General features: G+C 34.0%; 1 protein-coding gene across 1 annotated transcript in view; it reads left to right on the forward strand.

Moving 5' to 3' along the window:
- Positions 1 to 8,327, forward strand: part of PCDH17 (protocadherin 17) — a 95,568-nt gene extending 87,241 nt beyond the window's left edge. Inside the window, exon 4 of the mRNA XM_045839214.1 lies at positions 3,549 to 8,327. Coding sequence (XP_045695170.1) covers positions 3,549 to 4,231 — 683 coding nt within the window. The 3' untranslated portion in view covers positions 4,232 to 8,327. The remainder of the gene's footprint in view (positions 1 to 3,548) is intronic.
- Positions 8,328 to 12,264: the final 3,937 nt, after the last annotated feature.

The raw sequence follows: 12,264 nt of genomic DNA on the forward strand, positions 1-12,264 counted from the left end.
AATTTTCCTTTGTTTTTTATTGATTCACCTGTGCTTCGCTTAAGGCAATTACTGATAGCTAATTTTCAGGAATGCACTGGCTATGCATTTGAGTTTTCAAATTTTGTCTGGTTTGTACCCTGGATAAAGCTCAATTTTATCACACACACACACAAATAAAGATCTGTGTTTGTGTGTGTGTGTGGTGTATGGTACAACTGAGCTGCAGTACTGTAGTCATTTGAGTGACTTTATATCATTTGAAAAATATCATAAATTAAGGTGCAACATTGAACCAATTAGGATGACTCTTTTTAGGTCCCTCCCTGTGGGACTGGTGTAATAGTCAGATGGGTCTATAGGTGTATAGAAACTAATTTTAACACCAAACAAGCATTAAATTCATCTGAGTGTTGCATGATCCTTCACAGAATCATACATTTTAAAATTTGAACACTGTAAATGTTCCCTGTAGGCAAAACTGTCTACATTTCCAGCTGTTGGACTTCAGAATTGTATTCTCTTTGCAATCTAAACATGCTTATCTCTCAGTTTTTCTCATCTGTATACCATTTGGATCATGCCATCTTTCTGGCAGAGGGTGCATTTTGTTGAAGTGTAATCATGTTATATTAAGGAAAGGATGAAAATGAAGGTACATAATTTTCTTATAATCCCAGATTGGTCCCGAAGACAAAAATAAATCTTGGGTCAACTATTTTTTACTTTGACTTTTCTGTCTGGGGTCTCTGAATTTGTTTTCTGATGCATTAATTTATCAGAATCTCCATAATTTGGTAGTCTCCATAATTTGCTTTTTGAAAAAAATATATAGCTTTTAATTCAACATATCTATTCTGGGATCCATTTTCTCTAAGGTGCAGAAGAAGTGTATCTAGTTTTATAGCTCCAGAGCTTGAGAAAACATTCCACACTATTTTTTTTATTATACACACATAGGTTATTGAGGGGATTTGAAAATATATAATAAAAAGTACACATGACAGAAATCCTCCTAATACAAGTCCCTTTATCAAACCGCTCCCCCTTATTCTTTCCTCCTTCCCTTCACTTACCTTTCCTACTTCCCTATTTTTCTTCCATTTTTTTGTCTATCTTGTCATTCATTAAATAACTACCTTTGTTTCCTTTACATAACTAACTACTATTTATTTATGTATGCTACTTCAGAAATAATTTCACTCTCATAAATTCTCATTTGATGCTTGGCAGTTATTGTTCAGTTTATGTTCCTAGTTTCAGCTGCATGTACCTAAGTGTCCATTCGATTTTCTTCACTGTCTGTGAACTGCTGCCATCAAAATTACAGTCTAATCGCAAGGTGAACAGCTTATAATGTATCACAATCAATACTGAGAATTTGCTCCCTAGGATGTAACATAAAGGAGTCAAGTAAAAAGCTGCAGATTTTCAGCAGTAAAGTGCAAACAATCATTTCATATTGATAGTTTCAAATTCAAGGTCGATTTGCACTTTCATGTATCTGCATTATTCTATCACTTTTACTTTCTTCTTAAATTCATATTGAATGTATTCGGTGCTAAGCTATCCAAATGGCTGATATTGAAGGCCAGTCAGGATTGGAATATAAAACTATGTCAGTGTGTTTCAAAGACAGCATATGATTTGTAAACGATTTAAAAAAAAATCAGCTCTAAAAGATTCAAAAGTATCACCAAGTGAAATAGATGGTAAAGTGTTCTACTATATTTTTGAAGGGCAAAATTGGATGAACGAAATGATACATATTTTTTCTAACACCTACTGACATGGATATAGAGGTAATTTTTATGATTCCTATTCAGAATAGGTAAAGAAAATAGATACCAGATATTAAACTTTTATGGATTTTTAAAAACTCACTTTAAGTCTACACAGGAATGCTTCCTAGAAAAATTCATGTGCCTTGATTCTTCTGCTTTTGTTGGTGTCCATTTGTTTAACAATTTTCAAGTCAGATAACATTTGAGTTTGTGGGTGAAAGTTCTGTTGGACACATTTCAGCATTCTTGCCTATATTACATAATAAACATTAATATAGTTTATTTACTCACAGGTAAGTATACTTTTAAAAGCATGAAAAAAAACTGAAATATAGGCAAGTTATCTAAATACTTTCTAAATATTTCACAAATGTCAGTGATAGATGCAAATGAAATACCATAATGTTTTTGTTGTCAAGCACCATTTTGATAACTTTCTAAAAAATATTAGTCTCATAGGAAATTATTTTATCCTAAAACCTCCTGAGATAAATCAGGTTTATTTTTTCTTTGTTGGAGAGGGAATTATTGATGTGCTTTAAATATGAACACATTTTATTTATGACTTTATAATATAACTATATAAATTTATCAAAGCTACTAAATTTGCTGCTTCATGTTTTAAATATCTCTCACATGAACTTTTTTTCCTTGCACATGACACTGTAAATTTGCAGGGGTCTTCTCGCATCAATTAAATGTCAATCCCAAGGGTTCCTAAATGTGTAGGGAATTCTATTCCCATCACATACAGGTAAATTGTAAATATCCTCTCCTGGAAAAAAAAGTCCCTGACTTAAAAAGGATCATTAAACATTGAAAGGAACAACTATTTGTAAATGTAAAGTACAACTAGGAAGATGTAGTTCAAAGTCATATTTTAAAATATTGGGGTCATGGGAGTATGCAGCTGTTGTCATAATGAAGGAGTTTTCTTTCATATTTTCTTGTTCAGCATCTTCAAAATAGGGATCATTAAAGAATGCTTTATTTAGAATCACTAAATGCCTATTGGCAGAAAAGAGAAGCAAATATTCTCACAAAAAGCATTATCATTTAAAATAGAGATCATGATTTGTCATTCATTTGAAACTATATATGTTGACTAAATCCATTTCCACCTACTTATACCGCAAACAAAATGCTAAAAAGAACTGATGACATGATACATACCCGTATCTAATAAAATAGGAATGTGCACTTTTTGACAAGCTTTTTCATAACACATTCTGATAGCAAATTCTATGTGCTACTCTCAGTAGGAAAAGTAGACTTTTAAAGGAAATCTTTTATTTTATGACTGTTACCAAAATAACAATTACGAGCATAAAATATTTTTAAAGGGGAGCTTAGGACTTGTTATAGAAGTTTGCAATCCAGTTTTTGTCCTCTTATTTGACTTGAAAAATTAATCCTGCTAATCCTTTTTGAAGTGCACTATTTCCAGGAAGAGTTGTACAGAACAAAGACTAACTGAATATCCCCAGGAAATTAGTTTACAGTGATCTTCTATTCTACTGAGAATGATTCTCCAATGGCCACTTTTAACTTCTTCTCAGGCTATGGGAATTCGTTAATATCTAGAGAATAGACTTAAATAAAACCATTGTCTCAACGAGCAGGTTTATGCAACCATCCTGAAATGTTTTAATTATTGTTTTCTTTTCCTTTTTTAATTAAGAGACCAGAGGTCAAGCAAGTCCACTGAGAGCTGAGCACAGCCTTGGTAGAAATGTAAAAGCAACCCTAATGATTGGATTTGCTGTTTTCTCTTTTGTTCTGCAGAACCAGAAGAGTGTGTTAATTGCACAGAGGAATGCCGAGTGCTTGGTCATTCTGACAGGTGTTGGATGCCACAGTTCCCTGCAGCCAATCAGGCTGAAAATGCAGATTACCGCACAAATCTCTTTGTACCCACAGTTGAAGCTAATGTTGAGACTGAGACTTACGAAACTGTGAATCCCACTGGGAAAAAGACTTTTTGTACATTTGGGAAAGACAAGCGAGAGCACACTATTCTCATTGCCAATGTTAAACCTTATTTAAAAGCCAAACGTGCCCTGAGCCCTCTCCTCCAAGAGGTCCCCTCAGCATCAAGCAGTCCAACCAAGGCGTGCATGGAGCCTTGCACCTCAACAAAAGGCTCCCTGGATGGTTGTGAAGCAAAACCAGGAGCCCTGGCCGAAGCAAGCAGCCAGTACTTGCCCACTGACAGTCAGTACGTGTCACCCAGTAAGCAACCAAGAGACCCCCCCTTCATGGCTTCGGATCAGATGGCAAGGGTCTTCGCAGATGTGCATTCCAGAGCCAGCCGGGATTCCAGCGAGATGGGTGCAGTTCTTGAGCAGCTTGACCACCCCAACAGGGATCTGGGCAGAGAGTCGGTGGATGCAGAGGAAGTCGTGAGAGAAATTGACAAGCTTTTGCAGGACTGCCGGGGAAATGACCCTGTGGCTGTGAGAAAGTGAGGGTGGGGAGCATTGGCATTTTCTTGTCTCTTCTTTGATTTAAAAATGGTCCCTTCTGGTGACAACCTGGTTTATAGGGATGAAGAGAGACCAATGCTGCTTTAAGGCTTTGAGTGAACATCTGAAGTGCCCACAAGTATGTTCTTTTCACTGCTATTTCTTTTTCAGAGATAACAATGGTTTTGTTTTGACCAAACTTACATTAGGACAGAATTAATGATTCTCAAAGAGGAAAAAGAAACGGAAGAAAAAAAGGAGAGAAGAAAAAGGAGGATGAGGAAGCAAGTTACCTTTTGACAATCTGTTAGGAAGGTATGCAGTGTGAGAACTGAAGTATTTCTGATCACTCTGAGACTGTCCTCTGTGATTTATGCTGACTTAACTGTTTACCTATAAACCCCAATCAAAGCAGGGTCATAATTTGTGATCTGTGGTGGATTTCTAGCAGTTATCACAGATTTCTACTGAAAATCCCGAAAAGACCTTGCAGTAGTCCAAGCTACACCAAACATTAACACATATTTGTGGTAAACATTTCTGTATAAAGTTACCTGCCACACATATAAACACAAAGAGCATTCCATAACATTGGTTGAAAATTAAAAAAAAAATACTTGGTCATTTGTAAGACACTTCATGTCGTAAAAACGTTAAGTGTAAAAAAATGTAGTCCATTTTGTCCTGCACACACATAGACTAATTCACTTCATTAAGGAAGAAGAAAATTGAAAGATTTAAAAATGCCTCTTTAGCATTTTAGTGTCCAACAAACATACACATAATGGTGGATATATTTTTAATTTGACCTAGAAAAGTTCTGAAAAATAGTTACCATTCAGTAATACTATTCAGAGAAAATTAATATGATTAATATGTTGTACTCATTTGTGGACACTAAAATAGCTCAGGAAAGTGAAAATGTCTTAGACATACACAAATCACATGACCATTTAAATGTGCAAATGTAAGAAGATTCAATGTGTTTACATCAAATGACATATTTTTATTGATTTATTGCAGATTCAGTGCATATGAGCCAAATTGTTGAGTGTTTAAGAGCTATATTGTGTATTTTATTAAATTAATATATAGTTGTGTTGCAAAAATATTTGGGCTTATATTGTAAATGGCAAGTGTTGCCTCGGTAGCTGTCGAACTCTATGAGTTTTGTTTTTTCCTGCTTCCTTTTCCACATGGAGTGTGGGAAGCAGTGCCTCAGAGCAAAGTCTCTTGTTTAATGTATAGTCTACCAAGTACTACAGTACATAATCTGTTCAAAATGTGTTTGAGTGAGCCGATGGAGCTATCTGAAAGGTCAAAAAATACATCCGTCAGTCATGGTTATGTGCAAGTCCTTGTAGAAGCTTTTATTAAAGTCATGCTAAATCGCAAGAATTACATTTGTACCAATACCTGAAACTTCTCATGTTTTCTCAATAACATAAAGTTTCTGCCTATGTAGATATCATGCTGTTGATTGGTTCTCAAAAGTATCTTATGTGGTTTAAGATGAGTGTTCCCATTTATTTCAAAACCATGAAAAATGCTTTAATGCATGTGTGGTATCAGCCCTAGTTACTTGCATTGTGTAGTGTTTTTTCAAGAAGTCTAGGTCTTAACAGGATGTTTTTCATTTTTCTCAATGCTCTTCTTATTGCTATTTGTGGTGGATTTCTAGCAGTCATCAAATGCTTCTACTGAAAGTCTCAAAAAGACCTTACAGTAGTCCAAGCTACATCTTCTTTTTATTGGTGACCTTTGAGAACAATACACCTTTTATTCCTTCATTTTGTTGCATGTTTTTCTTGTGTCTTATAGCAACTTTCAAACTTACTTCCATATGAGGCTAGGAAACCTCAGATTTCAGGAATTGGAAAAAATAAAATTAGCACTTGCAGAAGTAGTAGCAGATGGGAAAATGCCTTGATTGACATATTCCTTCAGTGTTAAAAATTTTTGGCATTTTACAGCTTCGTGATAAACAGCTTCCAGCCCATACCTTAGAAAATGTGGTGCTGAGTTAAATAAAGGCTGTTTGTGCACTGGAGCAGAAAATGCTTTATTTGCAAACTGGTGGAGAATTCTGTGCCTTCTTTTCTGGCCACCCAGCCAGTGTAGAAACAGCATAAATGTCATAAAATCCTTATATTAAAAACAAAAACAAGAGCAAATACAAACATTGAACTGAATTAAGTTTTGTAATTTTAAACCTCAACAAATCCAACTGAAAATATTTCCGTCAAATGCTGTCAAGACTTAATAGATTGTACCTCGTTTGAAAAACTGCTTTGAAAGGAAGAGTGGACAACTCCCATCAGCCTTATTCTCTCAAGAACTGTATTTGGTTCCTAGTAACAGCCTTTCCAAAGCTCTACTCTTGTTTTTTTTTATTATTCTTAAATGTTTAAATTAGAAAAGAAGGGATCTTGTACAGTGAAACATAATTGACTCTCTATATTTTGGACAATTTATGTATCTGAAATGTGTTGTCCCTGTTATATGATGTTATTTTTTTTTTTTTGCCAGGAGACTATAGGTTGATTTAGCTTGGTAGCAGAAATTTGATGGGAAACCAATTTCTGTTTAGTTTTACCAAGTGTTGCCTCTCTCTTACTGGACATATAGCCACTTAGTGCAATCTAAGGCAGTGTATAAGTGAAATCAACCAAGAGAGTAGGGTTTATTTTTAAAACATTCTTAACTTTCAGTAACCAGTTGTTCAATTTAGTATATGTGTCTGAAGACTTTAAAACACTATAAGATTTTAAGAATTGGTTGTGCCAGTGTGTGAGGGATTTACCTTTAGGCTCCCTGTCACCAGTGATTTACTAGTGTTAGCTGTTTAACACATTATCTGTATTTAGTAGTGATTATTTATTTACAAGTTGGTGGTAATTCAGCAGTCAGGACTCTAAGCTTTTATAGTTGAGTTGAGGGAATCTCGCTTTTATTCATTTGGCTGGCAACTGCCTCTATCACAGACCTCTGCTGCTTGGCTTCTGTGGAAGTTTATGAGACGCCAAAATCACCCTTTTTGGACGCAACTTGCTCTAAGGGGTGATACATGATCAAAAGAGATGTTTTAAGGGGTTTCAGCATAGTTCAGAATGTGAAAAACATGTCTTAATTCACATCCTTCATTTACAAACCCCTCGAAAAAGCTGCCACACATTCAAAATGAATAATTTGATACTTTTTCTTTTAGGTCTTTAAATAACTGAAGTCAAGCACAGAATAAGAATTTATAGAAATTTTTGTAAAGAAAGTCAAAGTTCTAAAAATTGTTTACTGATGAACTAAAAATAAATCAGTAACAAAACTATCTTTTCATTACATGTTAATGATGAAAGATCCTTTCATCATAGTGAAAAGCAGTAAGAATCAGTGTTAGTTATACCTATACCAAAGTAAACATTGAAGAGACATTTCATGCAATTTCAAACAATGCTTTCATATTATTTCTTAACCTGACATACTTATCCTTATTGCAGGCAATATACAAAGATTGGCTCACCACTCTAATAAATTAATTGAATTCCTGGTTGGGAAATTGACTTGTTGTGTTTTCCTAAATTAGCTGAGATCTTGTAAAACATGACTTCCTTTAACAGATGTAGGCACTGCTCAATTGCAAAGATGACACCATAAAAATAATGCCATGTAGTAATAGAGCAGTATGCTTTATTAGAACCAGGTTAAACTCTGTTGCCTAAAGGAGTAAAAAATTGCTGAGGTCAACAGGTAAACTGAGGTCTGGCATAATATATGCCACTCATTATTGTCTACTTACATTATTTTGACAACAGACAGCATTTATCAGAGCATTAATTCCAATGAGAGTTTGGCTATCACAATGTGTTGTTTTGAAACATAACTGAACGAGATCTGATTAACGTCTGACTTTCCTGGCCCCAGTTTTTGCAGGTTGGCTATTCCCATACATCAGCTCCATCACACCATAAGGTTCTTAGCTGCACCAAGTGATTGGTGAACAAGGACAACAACAAAAGCAGCATACATTGTATGGATTTATCACAATGCTATTGTTTAATGGCTATGTTTAATGTGACCTATCTGGAAAATGAGGACTCCAAATAAAAAGCTATTACTAATTGTGGCATTGCATTCCCTTGAATTCATTAACACACAAGTAATGTGTTGCCCACGCTGTACCACAGAGACCCCGGTCATAATTGTTTTGGAAAGTAACTGCAGCATCATGATGGTTTTTGCTAGTTATGTGTTTGTCAGTTAAATATGATTTTTAAAAAATTTATGTACATATAATGTCACTAGGTCCTCACAGAAGTGGGTTAACAATCATTTAGAGAGTCCAGATAAGTTGGCTAGTCAAATAATTACCTGGGAGTCATAGCCTAAAGATACTTGTGGCGTTTAATATTTATAATTATGGATAATTTGGTACAAGATCCTAAAGGACTTCAGAAAAGTCATTCTTATAAGCCCTCTCATAATCTTACATGATTTATAAAAGTACATGTTTATAAATGGCATTTTAAAACAAGTGCATGCTTATCATGGAAAGTTAAAATAATAAGCCTCTCTCTCTACTCACTCAACATTTACTGCATTTCTGTCATGTGTTTGCCCTGGGCTGCTATGTCCGGGAGTAAAGAGTACATGAGAAGTGATGTGTGGGCCACAGGCTGGTGAGAGAGACATATAAGCAAGTTTTAATACACATTACTGTTTATCAGTTGGATTTCATTGTTTGCAGTTTCCTGTTACTCCACAAACCTCACTCTCAATGGTGGCATCTCCTAAGTTATACAGCAATGTAATATTTTGCTCTTTTAGATTTTTTCCTTTAATTTTACTTTTCTTCTAAAAGCATAAATTATATCAAGTAAAGTGTTTTAGAGTTACTGGGATAGACTAAATAGCTTATCTATTCAGTCTTTTCCTCATTTATTTGTTTTGAGCAGCACTTAAGTGTCATGTGCTTCACAAGAATCCTAAAGTACAAAAAAACTAAACAAATTACATTTTACCCTCAAAGAACTTAGAGTTTGTGCCTAGGTGATACACACTAAAGTAGGGATTGACCTTATGTTGCCATCACATTATTACTTTTTCATAATGTGAATAATTTCATTCTTAAGAAGAGCCAAATCCACGTGTCTAGCATGTCATTCACTACTTTCAAGTGTGAGGCAAGAGCAAGCTGTTCATTGACTCACTTACATTCTGACCAGGGTTGTGGGAGCCTGAGTTGCTCAGGTAAAGAACCTCTCCTGGCCATGCCACAAATCAGGAGGCGGTCACGAATGGAACATGTACTATAGGCTTACTCCATGTCTATGAACTATTAAAACCCCTTCCATTATGTTTTTTTAAGTAGCTATGATCACAAGTACAATTATTCAATAGTTATAGACAATTCTTTGTAAAAGATGAAGAAAGCTCAGTTTTAAACTTCATCAGTATGGCACCCACAAACAAATCAGCAAGTTGACCAACATTCCCTAAACTCATGTGCTTTCAGAGATGGATGCACATGGTTCACCAAGGAGCTATACCACTTTCTGCTCATTTTAGACACTCTGATACTAGATAACCCATTGTGCACTAGGGACTCAATTCTCAATAGTCTTAAAAGGCAATGCAGTTCTTTTACTACTCTGACATTTTAGTATTTTAGAAAAAGTGGTAAAAAATTACTCAGATTTTTCAAACTATTTTTAAATGATAATGAGTATCTTATATAAAGATGATTTAAGAAGGACTTTTGCAAACTGTGTATTACACTGGTTTATATCACCCTTTAGATCAAGATAGCTCTTCTATTTTTGTTTTCAAATGAAATACTTCACTTTGAGAAAAATAACTTATTAGTTCCACTCTGTCTTATGCACATTTAATTACCTGTAGCATTTCAATAAACTAAATTTTGATTATGATTTATATTTAAAAGTCTAGTGTCCTACAATTATATTACTGTGAAATTATTTCATAATATTTCTCAAGATTGTTAAAAAACAAACAATTAAATTCAGTATTCTCTTTTTATAAACTTTATACAGGTTCTAAAATTTTGTTGAAAATATTGTTGTTTAGCTTGGCTTATGTAAAAATTGTGCTTACTTCCCTAAAGGTTTTCATCATCTGGCAAGCCAACTAAAAGACCAATTACACAAACATAAATTAATACTGATAAATTCTGTTTGTAGACATCTTTCCAATTTATAGAACATTTTCACAAACTTATAAGACAGGACAGAGTTAAAGATTTAGAAGCTCAAAAAAGCACATGCACTTATCCAAGGACAGTAAGTGAGGAAGCCTTAAGACCACACTTGAACTAAAAGTCCAGCTCCTATTTCAGATTTTGTGAATTTTTCAATCGTTTCCTATCTAATACCTTGCCTCCTTACTATCTTAAATTTATCATCTGAAAAATTCTCTTATGCCAGTTATATTCCTTCCCCTTTAAAGTGACAGTCATATCAGCCCTGGCTGGTGTGTCTCAGAGGATTAAGTGTCAGCCTGCAAACCAACTGAAGGTTTGCTGGTTCAATCTCCAGCCAGGACACATGCTTCGGTTGTGGGCCAGGTCCCACGTAGTGGGGTGTGAGAGGCAACTGATTGATATATCTCTTTCTCCCTCCCTTCTCCTCTCTCTAAAAAAAAAGTGTTTTATAACATTGGTATAATGTTCTCCAAACTATTCTAAAAGAATATTATGCAACATTATTTTCACATGAACTTGATATATTCTTACCTAAAAGCAATCATATATAATTTATTGAATTCCTTTATGTCATTAAGTTTTGCATATACTAAAGTAATAGGATTACCAATGGGCTTCTTAGAAAATAATTACATAAATTCCAGAAATATTGAGCAACCTGTTTTGGAGACTTTGAATTATTACATCCATGCATCTGAATTAATATGCACACATAAAGGCATGAGAATCAAATAATTTTAAAAACCAGTATCACAAACTTAAGGAGAGAGGAAACTTAAGCAGCAGTAATATGGCTCAGGGATGAAAAACACATTTTAAAAAATGTATTACCTGCCTCAGCCACATTGGATAAAATATTGTGTCATCCACTTCTTCAATGAGTGCATAAAAATGCAAGATTACAATGGCCATTAAAGTCATTTCCAGGCTGGTTAATGAGGTTGTTCTGATTCTGCCTTAATTTAACTTATTAACACATTGTTTAATATCTCTTTTTACAATTGACAGAAAACCAACTTTATTCTCAAGAGATCCAGAAATAAATTTTAATGTTCTTTTCACAATAATTAGCTATTTTATATTTTGGAAATCTAAATTCAAGTAGGTGAGATGTTGTAGTCACTTGTTCTACTGATTTGTGGAATATCTTAATACTATATTTTTAGCAAATTAAATCACATTTCAATATTATTCTCTCTTTTGCAGCTGAAAGGCTATCTCTTCAATATAATTATTTGGATAGAGATAAGGTTTTTGAACTTTTAATTTTATCTTTTCATTTTTAAAATCAGATTTTGGTCTACATCCTTTTAGAATATTAAACATCTTATAATATTTATCTAGTCTCTTGAATGTGACTAGTCTCTTATTTATCTTCATTCCATAATGTTTTTTGAATATCACCTATTACATAGTATTTTCTCATCTATTTTTTGTCTTGTGTTCATGTTTATATATAATTTCAAATGCCTTCATGTTTATAGATCAATTACAGAGGTAGTGATGTCTCATTCAATAATTACAGCAGGTGAAAAATGTCCAAACTGTTCTTATTAACCTATAGAAAAACTAACAATATCTTTTAGATCTAGCCTACATGTGGCATTAAAATGAACAAAATGCATATATATAAAATAATAATGCGTATAATAAAATATAACAGATGCGCACACAGTTTTAAATAGGTAAGGATGCCAGATCATAGCTAAAATCTTTATGCAAGAGTGTTTTGCTGTTTCATTGAAAGGTTGAAAGTGAATCATCTTACTCTATTATTAATTCCTGTCTGTTAAGAAATACTCATTTTAATATTTTATCATGT

Source organism: Phyllostomus hastatus, unplaced genomic scaffold (genome assembly GCF_019186645.2).
Source record: "Phyllostomus hastatus isolate PE091 unplaced genomic scaffold, TTU_PhHast_1.1 phas_contig_29, whole genome shotgun sequence".
NCBI lineage: Eukaryota > Metazoa > Chordata > Mammalia > Chiroptera > Phyllostomidae > Phyllostomus > Phyllostomus hastatus.